Here is a 21,700-nt window from a genome sequence, read left to right as displayed (position 1 = left end):
TGTCCTGCCCATCGTGGCCCAACCTCCCCCACCAGAAGAGACCATTCGAGGAGTTGCCTTCAGACCCTACCCTACAGACTCCAGACTGGCTCCTGTGCCCTGCGTGGCTCGCGAGACCTCAAGGGGTAAGATGGAGGGTGGGGTGGGGGAGAAGGAAGCCACCTGATGGAAGCCTCTGCTGCTGTTGAATGTATATTGAGGTGGGAGAATCTGGATGGTATATCCCAGGCAGGACTGGCAGAGTCAAGAACATCTGCACCTTTCAAGGGGCTAATGGAGAAAGGCAAAGTGTTAACTCATCCCTTCCTCTTCTTGACTTCTGAGATTTCAGGGTAACACAACAGAGAAGGAAGAAATGAGCACAGTCAGGGGACGGAAGGAAGCAGGTGTCCCCAAGAATGAGGAACCTAATTGGCCTTCAGAAATCAATACAGAAACAAAGACTGTAAATCCTGCTTTCCTAACAGTGGATGGGTGTAAAGATTTTAAAACAGTGCTAGTCAAGATGAGTTTGTCTTTAAGAAAAAGCTTGCAAAATGTCTTCTCGGAAAACCTTCTTCTGTTGTCCAGGAGAGATGGGTGAAAAGCTTAACATACATTTTGGGCTCTGCTTGAGCCTTGGACTATTGAAATTTCTTGATTAGTAATTGTGGGTAGAAGGAGGGACCCCATATCTTGGTTGAATATTGTCAAAGGAGTTCTACATTTAAATGTACAAATGATAAGGGAGGAATGGTCCAGACTTTAGCGAAAGGAGACAAATTAATTTAGCCAGATGCTCCTTGCAACTCAGTTTTGCTTGGACATGTGAGTCTGGTTTGCTGTAATAGAGTCTCTCTCCAAAATTTCCTTCTATGGTGTGGACTTAACCATAGCAAAGCTGGATGTTTTAGGGGTATTTCATAATCGTAACCAATCTGATTCTTTTCTTTCTCCAACCGCAGCCTCCTCCACTCCAACGTTCAAGGCGTCTTGGAGGATGGGCCAGAAGAGGTTGGCCCTCATTGTCTGCATCTTAATCCTCATTGTGCTTCTGGTGGCCCTCATATTGCTGTGTGAGTCCTTCTCCTCTTGTTTGTGGTGGGGAGGAATGTGTCTCTGCTCTTCCTTCATTCCTGGGAATGAACATCCTGCTTGAAGAAGAGGGCAGATCTCATACAATTTATGGGATATTTTTTAAAATATCCCTGAATATAGGTAAAGGTAAAGGGACCCCTGACCATTAGGTCCAGTCGTGGCCGACTCTGGGGTTGCGGTGCTCATCTCACTTTATTGGCCGAGGGAGCCGGCGTACAGCTTCCGGGTTATGTGGCCAGCAGGACTAAGCCGCTTCTGGCACAGAAACACCGTTTACCTTCCCGCCGGAGTGGTACCTATTTATCTACTTGCACTTTGACGTGCTTTCAAACTGCTAGGTTGGCAGGAGCAGGGATCAAGCAACGGGAGCTCACCCCGTCGTGGGGATTCAAACTGCGACCTTCTGATTGGCAAGTCCTAGGCTCTGTAGTTTAACCCACAGTGCCACCCACGTCCCTGTCCCTGAATATATTCCCCCCCAAATTCATATTGGGCAATTCCCTTTTAGGCCAATCAAAATAGTACAAAACAGAGTGTGAGCATTTGAGATCTCCAGACCTGAGGCTAGATGGCAAATGAACTGGGGAGAGAGGGAACTTTTTTGGCTTATGTTGAAGCTATGGAGTCTCCACCTGGCTGCAGTCTTAAAAGAGAGTGGGGGGAGGATGGAGAAGACATTCAAGTGAGGTTGTTTTAGGTGCTAGGCAGGCATCAGGTTTCACCAGAGAGCCTTGGAAAGAAGAAATACACAGTGGCTGATTTCTCCCATCTCTGGAACTACAAAAACCAGCTGCAGCTACTCATCTCTCTGTGTCCCCTTAGGCAAAACACACAGGGGCCTTGAGAGGTAGAAAAGTCTTTTCTTCTCATATTTTTTTATTTTGAGAAATCAGGTTGTTTAGGTTTGCATATATTATTTCCCCTCTAATGTTTATTTTTTTTAGGGTGGGGATGAAATTACAGAATCTTTTCTTTCCAAACTTCTCGTCTACCACCCCAAATTATTTGGACTACAACTCCCATCAGTCCCAGCTAGCACGGCCATTCTGCCCGGGGATTATGGGAGTTGTAGTCTGAAATATCTGGAGTGTGCCAGATGGGGGAGGTTGTTTTGGTATGTATTTGTGCGTAGAAGCTTCTGTTTTCTCTCTCCTGGGGTCCTCTTTGGGTGTGAGAGTAAATAACTAATCGCAGTATGACAAGGAGGGACTAAGCCAGAAACCAAATACTTGACTGAGGGGCCTGTATGTGCTGCAGAAGACACACAACAACCCAAACCTCATCTCGCCTTCCTTTTGCTGCAGGGCAGGAAACATGACAGATACCCTGGTGGGTGGGTAAATTTGGCCCTTGGAGTTCTTCCATCTGTTTTGAAGAGCCGAGAGTCCTGTGGCTCATGGGAGGGGCCCTGCTGTCCCTTACACCTGTGTGCGTTCTTCTTCCTTGCTCCTCTTTCACGTTCTTAAGACTATGTACCCACCATACATTTAAAGTACATGACCTCCCCCAAAGAATTATGGGAACTGTAGTTCGTTAAAGGTTCTGGGCATTGTAGCTCTGTGGGAGTAAACTAAAGTTCACAGGATTCTTTGGGGGAAGTCATGTGTTTTAAATGTATGGTGTGTATAAGAGGCTTACCAGTTGTGATTTTAAAATGAGGAAGCAACGCAAAGGCAACAAGCAGTTTGAACAGGCAAATAAATGCAAATGACATGGTGTTACCGGGTGCCCCATTTTTCAGGGTTCTGACTCTGCCAAGCCTGTCTTGAGAACTCCCCGCCCAGTTTTAGATGTGACCTGGATTCATGGCTCCTCCCTTCCTTGGAAAATTGGCTGAGAGCCCACATTTCCTCACAAGGACACACTGGCTGGAGCCTTCTTCTCTTTCTCTTCTGTTTTGGAGTCAACAATTGGGAAGGGAGAAGTTGGGGGAGCAGCTGCAGGCCAGGCTCCCTTTCCTTGGCATCCATCCCATCCTCCTTCTGCTGGATGGTCGCAGGAGGGTGGCTCCTAAGGCTGCCCATTTGTTGACCTTCTCAGTAAGCTATGAATGCCGTGACAACTGACTATCCATGCTTCAGAGGTCCCCACTTGTTCTGCGCACACACCCCACTGTGTTCTGCTCCCATTCCATACCATGGCATAGCCATCTGTACAGGAAAGAGAGTGGCTGTCACCTGATCAGTGTGACTTTAGCAGTGCCAATTTTTAAAAAGAAAAATCCTTTTTGAAAATTGCACATAAAAGGATTTTTCATTTAAGTGTTATTACAGTGTTGTTGTTTTTCTAATATAGGTGTTTTGGCACTCATTAAAATATGAGATGGCTGTCACCCCTAAAATGGTGCCAATTGGGAAATATTCTTGTAATTAAAAAAAAATCTAAAATGTTTCCATTTGAGCTCCACTGCATGAATCTTTTTTATATAGGCAAAACAAAAAACAAAACCATTTTAGCATAAGGTCAGGTTCAAAAAACCTGTGCTGCAAAAATAGCACTGACCAGGAAAGTAATTGTGAAAGTGATGTGTTGGGTTCGCCTGCCCAGTACATATGTCACAAGGCGGTAAGCACAGTGCGAAAGTCAGTGCTATTTTTCTAGTAAAAGATCTGCAGGAACTTGCCACGAATGCCTCCCTCGTTCTCTTATAATGGCAATAGCGCCCACCTGTGCTGGAACTGAGTTCCAGTGAGTTCCGGCTGCAAAAAAAAGCCCTGGCCGAAGGCGATCCACACTGGTATAGATTATGCTTTTGTTTCCTTCACCTATATTTTTAAGCGGAATTTTCTGCAAGCTGATGAACATGGGAGGAGCACAAGGAAAGCATTGGGGGAACTTCCAGTCTTGGAGGAGGAGGAGTTTGGATTTAATATCCCGCTATATCACTACCCAAAGGAGTCTCGAAGCAGCTAACATTCTCCTTTCCCTTCCTCCCCCTCACTCTGTGAGGTGAGTTAGGCTGAGAGACTTCAGAGAAGTGTGACTAGCCCAAGGTCACCCAGCAGCTGCATGTGGAGGAGCAGGGAATCGAGCCCGGTTCACCAGATTATGAGACTACCGCTCTTAACCACTACAGTAAACCCCAGTTGCTGGGAATTAGGAGGGGATAGAGGACTGCCGAGGCTCTCAGATCCCGCATGAAGTTGACCGTTGCCATAGACCGGTTGGGCCTTGGGCCTGGTGGCAGCTGCAGGGCTCTTTTCACCTTCCCAATTACCTTTTGATGATTGTATCAGGCAGGTGCCCTGTTTTGTTTTTAAAAAATGAACAGAGTGTGGTCAGCATCTAATATAGAAGCACTTTTGGTGTCATTTAGTTTATGAGGGATCGTCATGCTCACTTTGACCACATGCTCTGTGTGTGGGAGGAGAGTGTCCTCGTTATCCTCTGGAGGTCACGAGGATCACGAAGCCCTGACAAGGGAGGCGGTGTTTTCTGAAGGCTTGGAATTCCCTTCAGGGCATAACAGCTTCCCTCTGCTGGTTGCTGGAGCTTTCCTGACACCTGGTGGACAAGCCGTGGCAAAGAACACAGGAGCGTAAACACAGAAGCCGAGACAATCTGTCAACGCAGCTCAGCTCAGCTCAGAGAAAAGAGGGTGAGATTCATGAATCCCTCTCCCTCTTTCTCTGCCCCTCGCAGTCTTGTTCTGGCGCTCTGGCACAGGCATCGTCTACAAGGAGCCGGAGGAGAAATGCGACAGCCACGCGGTGCGCTGCGATGGAGTCGCCGACTGCTCTCAGCGGAGCGACGAGCTGGACTGCGGTAATGCCTTCCCCGGGGGTGCGGAGGGAGGGTGGTGGGGTGGGGCGACCTGCGGAGCTGGAGCCGGGCAAGGGCTCGCCGGGTCGGGAAGGTGGCCTCGGCCGGGTCTCCTGCTTACTCCGGCGAGAGACGGGCTTGAAGCACTGCTACCGCCGGGCTGAGTCTTCCTTCTCCTCCTCTTCTTCCTCGCGGTCCTCACTGGCTCCTCCTCTCTGGCTCTGCAGTGCGCTTCGCCGGGAACGAGTCCTTTCTCCAGGTCTACTCGGGGCCCCAGAATAGGTGGCTGCCCGTGTGCAGCAAAGACTGGACGGAGGATTTATCCAGGAAGACCTGCCGGCAGCTCGGATTCCTCAAGTAAGTCCTGGGTGGAGGCAGCGTGCCCCAGCAGGCAGGCAGGAGCGGAGAGAGACAAGCAGGCAACCCTCCTCCTCTTCGGGCAGTTTCCAGAGGGTCTGCCGCCAGGCGCCTCCTCGCTGCCATCCCACAGGGGCTTACCTGCTTCTTCCAGCAAAAAAGGAGGAGATAAAAGGGTCCCTGCCTTATGAGGAATGGTTGAAGGAGCTGGGTATCTTTAGCCTGGAAAAGGGGAGCAAGCTTTTCTTGTCCTGCTCTGGAAGGTAGGACTCGAACCAATGGCTTCAAGTTGCAAGAAAGCAGATTCCGACTAAACATATGGAAAAACTTTCTGACTGTGTAAGAACTGCTTGACAGTGGAACAGTCCGGAGCTGGTGGAGTCTCCTTCCTTGGAGGTTTTTAAGCAGAGGCTGGATGACCATGAATGCTTTAGTGAGAGCCAGTGTGGTGTAGTGGTCAAGAGCGGTGGACTCGTAATCCGGTGAACCGGGTTCAATTCCCTGCTCCTCCACATGCAGCTGCTGGGTGACCTTGGGCCAGTCACACTTCTCTGAAGTCTCTCAGCCCCACTCACCTCACAGAGTGTTTGTTGTGGGGGAGGAAGGGAAAGGAGAATGTTAGCCGCTTTGAGACTCCTTAGGGTAATGATAAAGCGGGATATCAAGTCCAAACTCTTCTTCTCTTCTTTAGTTGAGATTCCTGCACTGCAGGGCTTTAGACTAGATGCCCCTCGGGATCCCTTCCATCTCTACAATTCTGTGATTCTATGTGGGGTGCCCCTTCCCTCAGGCAGTGGAGGCCCAGGCAGGGGTGACATCCCTCTGCTTCCCTCGGGGGCAGACCCCTCTAGACACCCCCTCCACCTTCCATCTCATCCACATGTGCCCCCTCCACTGCCTCTGTCTAGTACAAACACATGCTGGGGCTGCCCCAAGATAAGCCTTGCGCCCCAAAGATTGGCTCTCGCATCCTGACCACGGCCTCTTTTGTCTCCCCAGTGCCTCCCTAACAGATTATGCCCCTCTCTCGTGGTCTGGGAACAGCTTCACAGCCAGAGAAATGAACAACACAATCCAGCAGAGCCTCAGAAGGTAAGGGAGCAAGGAGTGGTCTTTGGAAAGGGGAGAGGACAGCCCCTCCTTCCTATCAGTGAGATTCTGAGACAGGGTAGCAACCCCTTGCTAAGATTGGTCGGCTGTTATTGATTGCCCCTTTGTAGACTGGTGGTGGGGCTGCACTGGCCCCTCGCCAATCCTGGGACCTGCGGGGTCAGCCCAGGAGATTTTCGTACCTTAGGCAAAGGTCTAGATGGTGCAACTCCCCCACCCCCCATTTCTGATACAGAAACCAACCAGACTGGCTGTTGAATCTTCTTTCAACATGGCTGGAGAAGAGACCATGCCCTCCACTGCACCTGAGGGCAGGAAGTGAGCTTAGGGGATGCAGAACTGACTGTGTGGTGTACACGGCTCTTTCTCCACCAGCTCATTGCCGCTTGAGGCAGCTGTGTCCCTATACCAAATGATAGGACTGGCTCTGCTATTGCCGTAAACAAACTGTGACAGATCCCAGGGACTATTTCTAGAAGCTTGCAGTAGGGAGCATGGTTTGACTAAAATTTGGGTGAGTCAGGGGGTGGGGATTGTAGATTTCATTAAATGCACCTACACACACACACCACACACATAACACAAGCAGTACATGGGGGGGGGGCAGAGGGATTACTAGAATTAGTACGATTCCAGCTTCTTCCCTCTCTTGCTTGCCTACCCAGAATGCCAAGGGCTGCACCCTTCCATTGCCACAAATCCACCCCAAATCTAGGTATCCTTAGATCTTCCTGCCATACAGCAACTCATCATGCAATCCTGGATGGGCCTCCTCCTGCAGGGAAGTTCAGCAACTATAGTTCAGGGTGGCCCAACTGGGTTCAACTTCAACATGGAACCCACAGACCATACACTGCCTAAGCAAGGCACCAGACTTTGGGAAGGAGGTGCGGGGCTCTGGCAGGGTGCCCTCCCACATGGGCGTAGGCAGGTTTCATGTTGGGGGGGGGCCCAGAACCTCAGTTAGTTAACAAATTTTATTTATTTACTTGATTTAGGGGGGCAGCTGCCCCCCCCCCCGGCTACACCTATGTCCTTCCACTTCCTTCCCAAAGCTAGGGAAGTGTTAACTAGCCTTTAAGAAGGAGTTTGGAGGACTCTAGGACCCTGTCAGAGCTCTCACCCTTCCTTTACAAAGTCCAGTGACTCACCTAACTGGCTTTGGGAAGACAGTGCAAGGGCTGTGTGTGTGTCAAATGTTTGCAGAGGGTGCCAAAAAAGTCCTTGAGGGCCATATATTGGATCACCCTGCTCTAGTGGAAAGAATCAAGGAAATACACCCCACCGCTTGCCGCTGTCCAAGACCCTGGGCAGCTGCTTGGCCACGTGGATGAATGGACTGATCTGGTCTAGGGCACTTTCCTGTGTGCTGGTTCCAGATTTCCCATCATGCTTAACCATCAACAGAAGTTCAATTCTTCATTACTAACTTAAGTCCCATGATCTTCCGTGGGTCTATTCTACATGTGTCTGGGATCTGAATCTAACCCTAAAGTACATGATTTCTGTGTGGTTATTGTATATAGTCTTGTGTAACTTTTGAACATTGTTTAAATGGTGTCTGTGTGTTTGTGTACAGAAAGATCCCCCAGATTTGTGTCTCTCTCAGGCCAGATTACAAAGATGTTGTTAGCTGAAGCTGTGAATTTCACAGGAGATCAGTTTACCATGTGCTTCCTGACAATGGTGCCATCTGCTATGCAAAATTATTCAAGGCATTACTTCCCTTTAAAGAACAAAATCCTAACATCAAAGGAGCTGTGAGAAATGAGACTTTTCACACCTTAAAATGTGTGAGTTCCAGAACATAAATTAACAATTATTGCTTAACCAAGTGTTTTGTTGACCACCCTCCCAAGACTGGGGAGGCAATTTGTTGGCTAGAGTCTGCCCTTCTGAACTGCAATGAGGACATGGCCGTTACGGGCTCACCTGATACATATTGGAGCATGTGAGATCGCCATCCCGCAACTCTTTTAAATGTGTTTTATTTAACTAAGAACTAGAAATGGCAAAAGAACTCCAGCTAAGTCTGCCAGGTTTATTATATGTTGACTGGGGCCCCTTAACCCTCGAAAAGTCTGGTTTAAGAGAGTCAGCGGAACCATGAAAAATGCTGAACTTTGAGAAGCGAGGTGGCTCAAATCCTCCCTTAGCCAAGGAGGCCTTGAGAAAGCCACTGTTCCTTAGATCAATCTGCTGGGAGGATAACACAAAGTTGGGGAAACTCACCTGATGGATGTGGCACTCCTTTCTCCCCCTTGGCATCGGCCTTTGCCTGGGCACTGTTTGGATCATTGATTCCCTGGGCTGTCTAGCACAGGGATGGAGATCCCTTTCCATGCCTGTTCCAGCCAAGCCTGCTTATTCTTGGCACACAGGTGCTCAGAAAGCCCATTTGTGGTTCAGGAGGAATGTGGTCCTTCCTGGCACCTCCATGTGTAAGTTAGGTGGCTGGCTGGCTCCTGGAGACATGATCCTACCCCACCTCAATTCTCTTGGCCAGGGAATCCCATTGTGTTGACTCTGCAGCCTGCTGGACCCATCCTCTGAAACCTAACAGAGTCTGTTTTCGTCTCTCCTCAAGGTCCCAATGTGGCACTGGGAAGTATGTTTCCCTCCGATGCACAAGTAAGGAGACTTTGCTGTTATATAGGTGGGAGGTAGGTGGGGAGGGTCCCCTCCTGGATCTCATGTTATTTCCATTGCTATACCCAAGAGACTGAGCTGTGAGCTACCCTGAAGTGATCCCTGCCTGACCATATATTGCCCAGTCCCTTCATTACGCAGAAGCATCATGAGCCCAGCACAGCAGAGAGGTGTGAGTGAGAAATAGGAGCCTCCAGTGGTGGATGGTCTATTAGGGCAAATGGGGCATTGACCCACTCACCTTGGCCACCCTCTCCGCCTACCTATGTATCTGTCTTCTGATATGCAGCCCAGAGGGTGGGCGTGGCTTTGAGCTTCCTCCTCCTTGGTCTCCGTGTTGCTATTGTGAAACTCATCTGGGAGGGGGATGGAGACAAAACTAGCACCCATTGCTCTGCCTCTCTGCCTGTCATTGTCTCCATCTACTGCTTCCCAGTCCCAGGAAAGTCCCTGGGTGGGCCAAGAGATGGGAGTGGCACATCACTAGAGAGAGGGGGCAGGAGGAGAAGAGTTAAAGGAAGCCTTGGGTGATACAAAGGAGCTGTGCAATGCCAGATCTCACCATGGCATGTTTTGGGCACAAGCTCTCCTGGGGCGCAAGAGTTCTCTGCTTGCCCTTCCAGCACCCCTGGTCCCTTCCAATGCTACAATTCTATGATTCTTACATGTCTTCTCTCCCTGTAGACTGCGGGCAAACAATGTCTGGCCGCATTATTGAAGGCAACGAAACAACAATCAATAAGTGGCCTTGGCAAGTGAGCCTGCACTATGGGTCGATTCACATCTGTGGAGGGACCATCATCGATCCTCAGTGGGTCCTCACAGCAGCTCACTGCTTCTTCATGTAAGTGGCATCCCTGGCCAAAACTTGTGAGGTGGGGGCTGAGTTGGAGGGTTGGATCTGCAGGGGGAAATTGACCTTCTGGGTTTCCACTGTGGCTACATGTAGTTTTGAGGGATATCATGGCAGGCTGGAGAATGAGATCCAATGAATCCAGAAGGTCCAACAGGAAGGAAGGAAGTGGACTATCTGCTCTGACATCCCATCCCTGATACCTACTCCACCTGTTATTGCAAGGCAGGAGATGCCATGCCCACTTCCCTGGACAGGTCACCCCACTCCACTCTCTTCCTCATCCCCCCCCCCGTTTGCTTGCAGCTTCCTCCCAACTGCAACGTAAGCCCCACCAGCCCCTGCCCTGTCCTTTTTGCCCCCTGCCTCCCCTCCATGCCTCTCTTTCTGATAAAGTAGCTGCATCACCTGGCACCCAGTCCTGATCCAAAGCACGTTCTCCCTCCCTCTCACATGCACCCCTGTCACATATAATTCATGTTCTGAGCACACGTTCCTGCTGAGGAAGATGGCTTTGGGCCAAAGCAGAAGCGACTCTACCCTAACCTGTGTGACATTTCATCCTTTGGGCATCTAAGGAATAGTGTGAAGATCCTGGACCAGTGGAAGGTGTATGCTGGGGCCTCCAACCTTAAGCAACTGCCTAGTGCGGGCATACCTGTTTCACATATCATCATCAATGCCAAATACGATGATGATCATGATGACTTTGACATTGCACTGCTGAAGCTCTCGAAGCCTCTGACCTTATCAGGTAAAGCTCCCTGACTTTATGCTGCCACATCTCACCTTCATCCCTGCCTTCCTGGTGCTGAGGTCCCTTGGTGAAACAAGCCCACAGCCTCCCCCTCAAGGGGAAACTAATCTCTCTCTCCTCTCTCTGCTTCAGCCAATGTCCGCCCAGCCTGCCTCCCCATGTTTGATCAGAAGTTCCTGCCTGGGAGGACCTGCTACATCACAGGCTATGGCAAGACAAATGAGAATGAAGGTAAATTGGGGTGGGGGTTCTTCATCTGATGGGTTGTAGAGCTGCAGCTTGAGGGGTGCAGAGGACCCCAAGCCAGCTGCAGAGCAAACTCCAACAGGAGGTGCTGGTGTGCCCAGGAGAGCTCCTCCATCTCATCATGGCCTGCTTATTTCAGAGAATACATCGCCAAAGCTGCGGGAGGCAGAGGTGAAGATAATTGACTACAGACTCTGCAACAGCCAGAATGTCTATGACCACTACCTGACCCCACGGATGATGTGTGCTGGGTACTTGAAAGGGGGAAGAGATGCTTGCCAGGTGAGATTGGTATTTTGCTGAAAGAAGGCAAGGGGGTGTGATTTCAAGATTACCCATGGGCCCTCAGGTTGGTCATCCCCCATCCTCTTCTCACTGGTGCCAGGAGCCAAGTGCCAAATGCCCAGTGGCTGAGGTGGGTGCACTGAGCACCAAGTGGACTGCTTTGACCAGAGGTGTCAAGCGTGGAGAGTTCCCCTCTCCCTTTGGTAGCTTCACAGATAAGAATTAACGAGCAGTTGATAGGTTTATAGTCCCTTTATTCCAGCATCATGTTGCAAGCACAAACACACAATTCTCCGCAAGGAGATCAGTTGCCTACTTTGAATCCTACTTCCGCAGCAAGGAGTGCACCAATGAGAAGTTCCTTCCCTTCCCTGCCTCTGTGCAGACCTTCAAGTCCGTGGGGAGGAAGGGTCCCCCACGCTCTCAACTGATGTGTCTCCCAGCTGCTCCCTCCCTTTTGGATCTCTTGTCATTATCTCATAGCTGGGTAACTCCTCCCTAAGCTGTTTTGCTTCTGGGTCTGCCTCTCTCTCTGCTTCTGAAAATGCTGGAGGCAGAGGGGTGGGGCGAATACTCCCCCTCCACTTCTGTGAGGAGTTGATCTGCCTATGACTGCATTCCACAATCTTCATATCCAGACCATTCCCTGACATGAGGTGTCCCTAAGAGGCTGTGCTTTCTGGGGATGGAGGGCTCAATAAATTACAAGTCCTGTCCAGCTCTTTAAAACATTGAGACAAGTGATCTGCCTGCTGTGTTGCCATGAGAAGAGGTTACACCCAGGGTACACATCCTGTCAAATTCTAGGCCTGCAGTGGAAAGTCCCCCTATGTGGTGCCTTCATGGGCCTTGCTCACAAGCCACTGTGGCCGACATCTCCTGGGGGACCCAAATGTCAGGTGGCTTCTGCTCCACCCTTTCCCAGCCTCTGGTTCCATCTTGCCCCACTGACGTTCTCTCTCTGTCCCAGGGTGACAGTGGAGGCCCCCTGGTCTGTAATGACAGCTCCCGTTGGTACTTGGCTGGCATCACCAGTTGGGGGACTGGCTGTGGCCAGAAGAACAAGCCTGGTGTCTACACGAAGGTCACAAAGCTGCTTAGCTGGATTTACAGCAAAATGGAGGTAAGGGAGCATGTGAGGAGCCTGCTGGGGCCCGGCTGACTTCTTTTAGCTTAGGAGACGGGCAGGCAGATTACAGGTGAAGATGCGCTGGAAATGGTTGCAAAATGTTTCTTCAATGCTCTGCTTAAAGATCAGAGGTTTGTCCAGCAACTCCTGAGCCAGCGAACATGCCTCTTAGTGGGAGGGAAGCACGTCCTTGAGTCATTGCAACTTCTAGGTCATGTTATGGGGACAGATCTGAAATAGCTAGTGCCAAAGCCATTCTTCACCCATCTTCTGTCCTACAAAGGTGGACCGACATGGGCGTAGTCAGGATTTTTTTTAGAGGGGGGTGGGCATTATGTTGGGGGAGAGAACTGAGTTATTGGCAACACAATTGGTCAGTTAGCTAAGTATTTTTAATTGATTTAATTAATTTTTAATAATATTTAATTGATTTAGTGTGGGGCAGCTGCTCCCCTGCCCCCCTGGCTATGCCCATGTGGACAGAAACTTATATTTGCAACTGAATGCATCTCCTTTTCATTGCCCTGAAGAAGATGCCCTGGGGAGTTCAAAAGTGTGGGAATGTTGTGGATAGTAGGAGAGGACATATTGATTAAAGTACATTCCCCAGTATGTTGCAGGAAGCTAGTTGGTAGATTCATTTGAATCTCTTTACTTAAGCAATCCAATCTGACTTGTCCAGATTGGGTTTGTTCCTGGTAAATACCCTCTGTTACCTCTTAAAAAGAATAAAGACACAACAGTCTTTTCTTAAAAGAAACAAGAAGTTTACTTACATTCAGTTCACAGTATGATCCTAAAGACCTGCTTTAGCTTGTAGTTACAGAACAGTTTTTGAGTTCAGCCCCTATGGGAATGAGCCCATGTGCTGCTGGCTGAGAGCCAGCACACAGCAAAAGCATCAAGATGGAATAAAACAAAGAAGAAGAAAGAGGAAGGTGGCTGCGTGACCAGCCCTTTTATGGGGTCTCTAAGGGTCATGCCCATCTACGTGGTCACATGCAGGGGGAGGATGCTCCAGACCAGGTGTGACAAGAAGTCCTCCTGGCTGGAGCAACACCCCCCTGTGTGTCCAGTCTGGGCAAACAGGAAGTGTTGTACAGTGGTACTTCTGGATGTGAATCGGATCCGTTCCGGAGCCCTGTTCGCATCCTGAAGTGAACGCAACCCACGTCTCTGCGTCTGCACGTCTGTGTGTGCGCGGGTCACAATTTGCCACTTCCACGCATACGCATGACGTTGTTTTGAGTATCTGCGCATGCGTGAGCGGCAAAACCCGGAAGGAACGCATTCCATTACTTCCGGGTCGCAGTGGAGCGCAACCCGAAAACGCTCAACCCGAAGCTACTTCAACCCGAGGTATGACTGTACTTGACTGCTTATGTTAGATCTCATAAAAGCTTGCACATTCCAGAGTAGCCGAAGTTCAGTCTGGCAGCAGGTGCCCCTTTCTCGCTTTCCCCCAGTTGTGGGGAGGAAGCAGCTGCTTTCCGTGGGCTCATTTCATTCCTTCCTTCCTTCCATTCCAGAGCCAGAGCCAGACTGACTGAGAAAAGAAGGGCTTCTTCTGCCCCCAGCACCACATCTGTCTTCCCATGGAAAGGTCCTCATGGAGGCTGTGGTGGCCAGATGCATTTTCCTGCTCATGGGCCATCAGGATGACTGTGTGGCAAAGGACAACCTTTTCCTCTCCCCTCTTCTGGTACTTCTGGGCTGCTGCTGCTGCTGTTGCTGTCAGTGCCTCTTGGACTCTGGCTTGTGCCTCTGGGGGCTGATGCGACTGATGCTGGGCCTGGAATGGAGCATCTGGGAGGAGTGTGGAGTGTGATTATGTCCTCCCCAGAGAATCAGCTGTGCTCAAGCTCTGGAACTGCTCTTGGGATCAGGTTGCATTGGCCAAAAGGGAACAGACCACTTCTGAGTGTTTAAGGTCACCTGTTTGTGCAGTTTGGACCAGGAATGGATTGGATTGGTCCTTGCACTTGGAAATGGGGCAGAAGAGGAGCCCTTGTAGCATCCTTGGCTGCTGCATCTCTGCCTCCTTTGCATTTTAGAATCACTCTGGCTACACCACAAGACCTTGGAAGCTAGGCCCACCTACCCACTAAGCCTCCCTCACTGGGAAGTCCTCAGGGCACAGCTAAGAAATGCTTCAGCCTTAGGTATATCCATGCCACTCACCCACTCTGGGGGAACTGGACCCCACCGGTGACCCTATGTGGAGACACTGGCAAGCTGCAGAAGGGTGCCTCTCAGTCCCCAAACTGTGGCACTCTGTCGTGGGAACAAGTCTCTTCTTTGCCCTTCTCTATCCTGTTAAACAACACACCCTTGTAGGAGGACCTGCCTCCTTTGCTCTGGCACAATGGCTTCCTATGGGGCATTCCCATTTGCAATGTCAAGTGAGATGCAGGCCATTGGTCTACCTGGCTCTGTACTGTCTGCTTGACTGGCAGTAGTAATAGCCCCACCTCCTGAAGCTTCAGGTGTGGCATTTTCTTAGCCAAGCACCCTGGAACTTCCACCTACTGCATGCGAAGCAGGTGCTCTACCACTGAATTATGACCTCTCCCTTTGAGGTAGACCATGGTAGCGAAGCTGCCTTCCTATAGTGCAGAGAACTTCTTATCTGTGTCTGCTACCAGTAGCCAAGGGCCCAGCCACCAACTATGTACCATTTGCCTGTTGGCAAAGGCAGCTGTTTTGCCACATCAGCGTCATAGAGAGAAATGTGCATAATTGGTGTGTGGCAATAATAAGTTTGCTAACAGGAGATGCAGTGGCATAGCATGGAGGGGGCACAGGAGCGGTCGCCCTGTGTGCAAAATTGTTAGGGTGTGCTTTCATCACTGGACTCTGTTGGCAATGTCTTCTCTATGCAAACCAGGAGTGACCTCTCCAGACAACAAAGCAACTCTTCTTATCTCTGCAGCTGAGATCTCTTGGGTGATGTGGACGCAATTAGGCAGTTGAATATGCATGTGTACTCCATCTTTTCCCCTCCCATTCCTTGTGTGGCCCTGGGCACTAGCAACCCACGCTATGCCACTAAGGAGGTGCGAAGAGGAGTCAGCCTTAGTACTGTGCCTACCCCAAAGAACTGGGGCTGTTAGGGGGCTCCTCGTGCAGCAACATGCTCTTTAAAGACCACACCCCATGCCACAATTGCCTCTAATGTTTATACACATTTCAACATTAGCCTGATAGTAACTGTTGGGCAATTATTTCTCCTGAAATCGCATTTCCGTAGCTCCTGGGTTTAGACTTTTTCCTGGTGTTGGAGGGAGAGCCACTTCTCCTGATCTTAGGGCACAGGATGATGTACAGGGTGACCTTCTTGCCCATCAAATCCAGAATCCGGGGACTTCCCAGGTGCATCTGGGTGCTCACAAGCAGAGCTTGATGATTAGCCCCCTGCATCTGGTACTAGGAGGTAATTTCCTCTCACTACAATGGCTCAACCTAGCTGTTTGGGGAAACAACTGTAGACAGACCTCTCTCCTCCACAGTGTTGCCTGATCCTCATTTAAAGCCACCCAAGCTGGTGGTTTTTGCCACTTCTTGTGAAAATGAATTATATTATTTAATTATGTGTTGTTTGAGGAAATTCTTTTGCCTGTCGTCTCATTCAATTACATTTGGATAAACCAGAGTTCTGGGCTTTGCATTTGAAAAATGCTCTCCTGGTCAATTTACACAGATGGGCAGTCCCTTAAGGAGTGGTGTCTTTCCTGCAAGCAGCTTCCTCTCCAAGAGACTGCACCCCCCCCCCCACTCCCCACAGAAGCCAAACAATTACTGGGTTAGGCTCCTAAAAGACCATTCTCCAGCACTGCAAGGTCAGCAGGATTTCTAGGGCTTAGAAGCCATTGGGCATCCGTCTGGCAAACCTTGGAGCCACCTGTTTTGTTAAAGGAAGAAGAGGGAGAGGCACTGAATGCCCCCAAGGAAGGGAAGGCAAGTAGGGTGTGCAGGGAGAGGGAACACCCTCCTGGTATTCTTGGACTCCAACTCCCATCAGCCTGACAGGCAGCCCAATGGCCAGGGAGGAGCAACAGCAGGTTCACCGCCCCTCTGCTAGAGGTATTGTGTGGCTGTGTGTGATGTTGATGCACCTTGGTCTTGAATGCAAATCTCGAAAGAGCCTGGTCAGGAACAGGGAAGCCAATCAGCTCGGCATTTGCCCAGTTGATGCAGCAGCAGTTGTACTAGCCCCCAAAGGACCTAGGCATTTTCCACATTGGTACGCATTGCTTCAATATTGAGCTGCCAAAGCTCAGCACCTGCTGTTCCTGCTCGGTCCCTGGAAAGCTGCTACAGCTGGATAGCAGGGAGTGGACAAGGCAGGGCCTCCTGTTGTTCTTCTTGCTCCAGTGACCAGGAGGAGGAGGCTTCTATCCAGACAGGCAGCCCCTTAGATAGCTAATGGTGGTGTGCTGGGCAGCCAAACCAAGCCAACTGCTTGCTCCTTGCGGAAGAGGTGGAGAATCGCATTGTCTTCTGTCCCCGACGGAAAACTAGGCTGCCCTGCCGGAGACTCTTCTCCCGCCTCTAGAGCTGACCAGCTTTCCCGACGGTTAGAGACACGCAATGGCAAGTCGCCACTTGATGCTGCTGGCTCGCTGTAGCCCCCCCCCCCCCAGTCAGGACGAGGGAGGGAGCAAGGCAGGGTCCGCGCGGCAAGGCTTCTGGTGCTCGACGTAAGCTCGCTGGACCGGCGGTACTCTCATGAAACGTCGAGGTCCGGGGTGGGGTGGGAGACACAGCGGGAGAGCCGTTTCCAGAGTAGTGTGGAACAACCCAAGTCCTCCCAAGGCTGGCCGTAGTTGCAATCGCGGTGAAGGCGCCGCTGAGCATGGGCAGAGCGCTTTGCCTTCCTCCTAAGCACCGCCAGGCAGCTGGCATGGCGTCGAGGGTCTGCTTGAGCTTAGTTGAGACCGCGGCAGGCAGGCAGGCGGTGCAGTCGCTGGCCGCTCCAAAACGGAGACTGGCGGTCTCGGGGCTGCGTCCAGAAACACGCTCTGACATCAGTGCAGGTGGCGGAGAGACCACCCCCCAGCTCGCCCCTGCTCGCTCGCTCTCCCTCCCTCCGTCTGTCTGCCAGCGCCGCCTCCCCGGCTCCGCGCAGCTCGCCCCCCCCCGCCTCCCTCCCTCTTTCTCAGCCGAGCCCAGCCATGCCCGAGCCCGTGGCACGCCCAGCCCCAGCCAGCCACGAGGGGACGCGGGCTTGAGCGCAGCAGCGCCCGAAGGAAAGGAGCCACCCGAACCCAGCCTGCCAGCCTCGCGCGCCGCCCTCGCCCTGCGATCGCCGCCTTCGTCGTCGGACCGGCCCCCCTGCAGCCCAGTCTCGTCTCGCCCCGCCAGACGCCCGAGAGCCGCCTTCGCCCTCGCGCCGCCTGCCCGGTAAGCGGGGCCCCCGACGGGAAGGTAGCCACGTAGCGCAGCCTTTCGGCCCCCACTCCAGGAGACACCGGCCCGGCCGACGGCTGCCTGATGGGCTCCGTCGTCGCGAGCGTGGAAGACCCTCCCCGCCCAGCGCAGCCGGGCTGCTTCCAGGCGCCGCGGGAGACGTGACCGGGGAGCAAATGCCTCCCCCGATGCCCCGCCCGAATCGTCCTCCCCTCGCACTCGACGGGTCTCTGCCCCGAGGAGCCGGACGGGTCCCGCTCGAGCCCTCTGCCCGTCGGCAGCCCTTCCGAATGTACACCAGCTCCCTCCCGTTCCTGGGCATAGCACCCCGGGGCCTTCCCACTTACGGACACCCCACCCACCCCCAGTCCGCGCCAGGCCAAAACTGTCCTGAGTGAACAAGCATCCGACCTGGGGCGGCATGTGCTCCTAAATATGTTGCCCCCTTATCACCCCTTGGGATTTTGGGGATCAAATCTGTAAAATAAATAAAAGGGACAGACAGAGGGAATAACCAGGAGCCAGCCTCTGAGCATTCGCAGAGTGTCTCCCTTCAGGACCAGCATTAACGGCGGGAGAGAGACGGGCCAAGAGGGCGGCTTCTTTGGCAAGACTCTGCTCCGGCGCCCGGGCATCGCTCACACCCACCCTGCGCCCTCCTGCTGCGTGGTGGGGCTTGCGATGCCTGCTTTGGGTGCTCAGCGGGAGTTCCCGGGAGCTCAGTGTCATCGTCACCCTACCTTCGCCAGGCGCTCCCTCCCGCCTCCCCAGCTGCATCTCCCTCTCCTCCCCCCCCCTTCAACGCCCCACTTGTTGGCACCGCTGTGGCTCTTCTTGCACATGCCCCGCAGTCTGTCTGTCTTGCAAACCCGTCCATTGCGCGGCTGTGATTGGCCTTGCTGTTGCCGTGCCAACCACCTGCTAGCACGGCTCTTCTTTCCGTGGGTTGCCTAGTTACCAGTTATCTCCCCACATAAGTCTGGGAGGATGTTTTGCCTTGACTAGTCGCTCTCCCCCCCCCCCCCGCCCGCCCGCCCCGGCCAACCTCTACATTCTCCCCGCTCCCTCCCTGCTCGTGGATGGAATCCCATCTGACAGCCTGCAATTTCGCGCATTGTCCGCCTCCGCCCCCCCCATCTATGCTCCCCCCACCCCCAGTCCCTCTCTCCTCATTCTTTTCTCTGGTAAACACAAATCCAGACTTGCATTCCAAACGCATTGCATTCCCCTTTGCGAGGCGACTTTTCTTGACTGTGGGATGATTCGGGCGGTTGGAAGGGGATTTAACGTGAACTACAGGAAGCCATTATGGTCGGGGGTGGGCGGGAGTGGGGGGGTAGATGGAGGAGAAACCTTGTTTATCTAGAACAACATGAGAAGAGAAACGATGGAGGTGGAGGAGGAAGAGGAGGGAGGTGTTTCGTGCTTTTTTCGGGGGGGGGGGGTGTTGTCCCTCTGCAAAATACAGGCACAATTTTGCAGGAGGGAGGGATCTGTGGGAGGAGGGCCGAGGGAGGGGCGGCCGATCTGGTTTTTGCAACATGAAGAAATGTTTTCAAAGTGGTTCGAGACTTCCACGCAATTCCCTCCCTGTGCGCATGCGCCCTCCGGGCAGCCCCTCCTTGGCATCATCTGGCCTCCATCATCTGGTAGAGGGAGGGGGTTCAGCTTTCTCCCTCCTAGCTTTTGAAAACAAAAACCAGCTGAATGAAGAGAGAGAGGGCGATGGAGGGGGGCGGGCTGCAATAAAAGGCAGAGTTAAGGGCTGTGGGGTGGGGGAGGCCAGGTGGATGCCTGCCTGCCTGAGATAATGCCATTGCAATGGAGACACATCTGATCTCTGACCGGGATGGGCTTTAGCTGCTGGGGGAGCCACTCTCTGGAGATGCCCCGAAAGAGCCCCTGAGAGAGTCATGGTTGCCACCATTTTGTGGAGAAGAGGGAGGCTTGTCTTCTTTCTGGGGCTCACGTTGCAATTAAGCAATTAAATGACTGGGTGAAATGGATGATAGCAATTTGTGAGTTATCAGATCTTTAAAAGATGTGAGGCCTTGAAATCAGAAGCGCTGATTTTCTAAAATCTGTATCCTAATAATCACCATATTTTTCCGTGTATAAGACAACCCATGTATAAGATGCCCCCTGTTTTGGGGGACTCCAAATTAAGAAAACACCCCTCAGCACTACCTGTGTATAAGACGAGCCCCAATTTTAAACCTATTTTTTTGGTAAAAAAAACAACCCTAGTCTTATACACGGAAAAATACGGTATGTCTGTGCTGGCTTGCATGTGGGCATGATGTGAAGGAATAAGTTCCTGGAGGACAAAGCTATCAATGGCTTCTAGACATGGTGTCTGTGCTGTCTTCCATGGTCAGAGGCAGTAATTCTTCTACCAGTTACTGGAAACTGCAGGAGGGGAAAGTGTTCTTGTGGTTGTGTCCTGTTTGCCTGCTTCCCTGAAGTAGTCAACCTGGTTGACTACTTTGAGAAGAGGATAGTAGACTAGATGGACAATTGACCTGATCCAGCCAGCTCTTCTGGCGTAGATGCAGAACTACTGCACTCTAGCTTCAATTTACTGGAATACACATCTGAGATTTTTGGGCATGCTCAGTTGAAAGTGTTATAAGCCATTTTGACTCTTTCAGTGACCTCAAATATTCCCCTGCAGTTTGAATGGAAATGGGAAAAGCCTCCCCATTGTCTCTGTGCTCACAAATCCTGCCTTAAGGGCACATTTGGGTATGAATAGGGTGAGCCTGTGACCTGGACTCAGGAATTAAGTGTTTATCATCAGAAAAGAATGTCCAGGTAAAGCCAGACTGTCCAGGTAAAGCCATTAACAGGTTTCCTGCCAGACAGGATTCTGCTGTAGACCACCCCTTCTGTGATGTTGAAATAAATTTTAAAAATTAAAAAATTGTCCAGTAGCACTCTAGAGACCAACTAAGTATGTATGTATGCTTAGCTTCAGCAAGGTTGTTCCATCATGTTCCTTCAGGCCACATCCCAATTTTGGGGAACAGGAAAGAAAAACTTTCAGAGCAGCTGTTAGGAGGAGACATTAAACACATGACACAAGAACACAGAAAGTGTGTTGGAAGCGAGCTTGAGCTGGCAGAGTACAAAAACTGATTTAAATCAAGTTTTCTATTCCTAGTTCCTAGTTCAGACACTTCATAAGCAAAATATTAGATGCTGATTGCTCGATACAATTGCTAAAACAAGCTGACTTTGAATTAAATGAAATCCTTACACTGCTTATGCAAAAAATTATGGAATATATGAAAACAGTTTTACCATTTTCGAAACAGAATGTGATACATTGCTTACAGCCAAACTGTAGTCTCCACTTCAGCAGATGCATGAGGCATAATCCTCAGGTACAGGAATATACACAACTGGAGGGTGGGGGTCAGAGGAAATGTAATGCAAAATGTACTTAATAGCCATGCATTTATAACTTGCAGGAATGCAAAATAAGTACAGTGATCCTTGACCACAGCTGTGATACATGATAAAATAATCACCCTGAGAATGCGGAGTAAATTTATGATTTAGTTGTCTGTCCCCATATGCCTGTGCATTTCTTCAGCTGAAGAATACCACTTTATGTTTCCAATGAAGTGGACTTTAGTCTATGAAAGCCTATGCATAATAACATTTGTGAGTCTTTAAGAACCGGTGCTCTACAGGTGTCGCTGGACTACAGACCCCACCATCCTTCCTTGACCATTGACCATGCTGTCTGAGGCTGATGGTAGTTGGAGTCCAACAACATCTGGAGACCAGCCGCAGATGTTCCCTGCCCCTGCTTTAAGATGCTTTGGACTTGTCCGCATTGGAGCATAATTTTGCTGTTAATCTGCTTTCCCCCATTCTAATTAGACTGAAGTAGTTCACATCCACATGCATTTGGATGTGTACATGAGAAGCAACTTCAGTCCACACCAGTAGGTGTTCCCTTCTGTGTTTGTCCTTGCCTTCTAATTTGTTGACTCTGTTATGCTAGTTAAGTACTGACAGGGCATGTGCACAGGTAGCTGACCTGCGTGCCTACCCT

The 21,700-nt window shown here is 51.1% G+C and overlaps 2 protein-coding genes across 2 annotated transcripts in view; both read left to right on the top strand.

The window, feature by feature from the left end:
- Window positions 1–130: 130 nt before the first annotated feature.
- Window positions 131–15,812, top strand: TMPRSS13 (transmembrane serine protease 13). Its single transcript, XM_077919806.1, has 12 exons — window positions 131–137; window positions 945–1,055; window positions 4,720–4,842; window positions 5,067–5,196; window positions 6,196–6,288; window positions 8,894–8,937; window positions 9,640–9,799; window positions 10,387–10,562; window positions 10,698–10,796; window positions 10,951–11,093; window positions 12,067–12,219; window positions 13,755–15,812. The coding sequence occupies exons 1-12, from the start codon at window positions 131–133 to the stop codon at window positions 13,773–13,775; spliced, it is 1,260 nt and encodes a 419-aa protein (XP_077775932.1). The 3' UTR covers window positions 13,776–15,812.
- Window positions 15,813–17,268: 1,456 nt separating this feature from the next.
- LOC114585186 (putative FXYD domain-containing ion transport regulator 8) overlaps window positions 17,269–21,700 on the top strand; it is a 39,580-nt gene continuing 35,148 nt past the window's right edge. The window contains exon 1 of the mRNA XM_077919805.1: window positions 17,269–17,628. The gene's annotated coding sequence lies outside the window, so the exon portion shown is untranslated. The remainder of the gene's footprint in view (window positions 17,629–21,700) is intronic.

This window comes from Podarcis muralis, chromosome 15 (assembly GCF_964188315.1).
Source record: "Podarcis muralis chromosome 15, rPodMur119.hap1.1, whole genome shotgun sequence".
Taxonomy (NCBI): domain Eukaryota; kingdom Metazoa; phylum Chordata; class Lepidosauria; order Squamata; family Lacertidae; genus Podarcis; species Podarcis muralis.
The sequence above is the reverse complement of the archived record's forward strand: the minus strand, read 5'-3'. Positions and strand labels throughout refer to the sequence as shown.

Excerpts from the sequence above, each read along its gene's own strand:
- TMPRSS13 (XM_077919806.1), top strand. Across the intron at positions 5,197-6,195 it reads CGGCAGCTCGGATTCCTCAA|TGCCTCCCTAACAGATTATG; the intron begins GTAAGTCCTGGG and ends TTGTCTCCCCAG. Across the intron at positions 11,094-12,066 it reads GGGGAAGAGATGCTTGCCAG|GGTGACAGTGGAGGCCCCCT; the intron begins GTGAGATTGGTA and ends TCTCTGTCCCAG.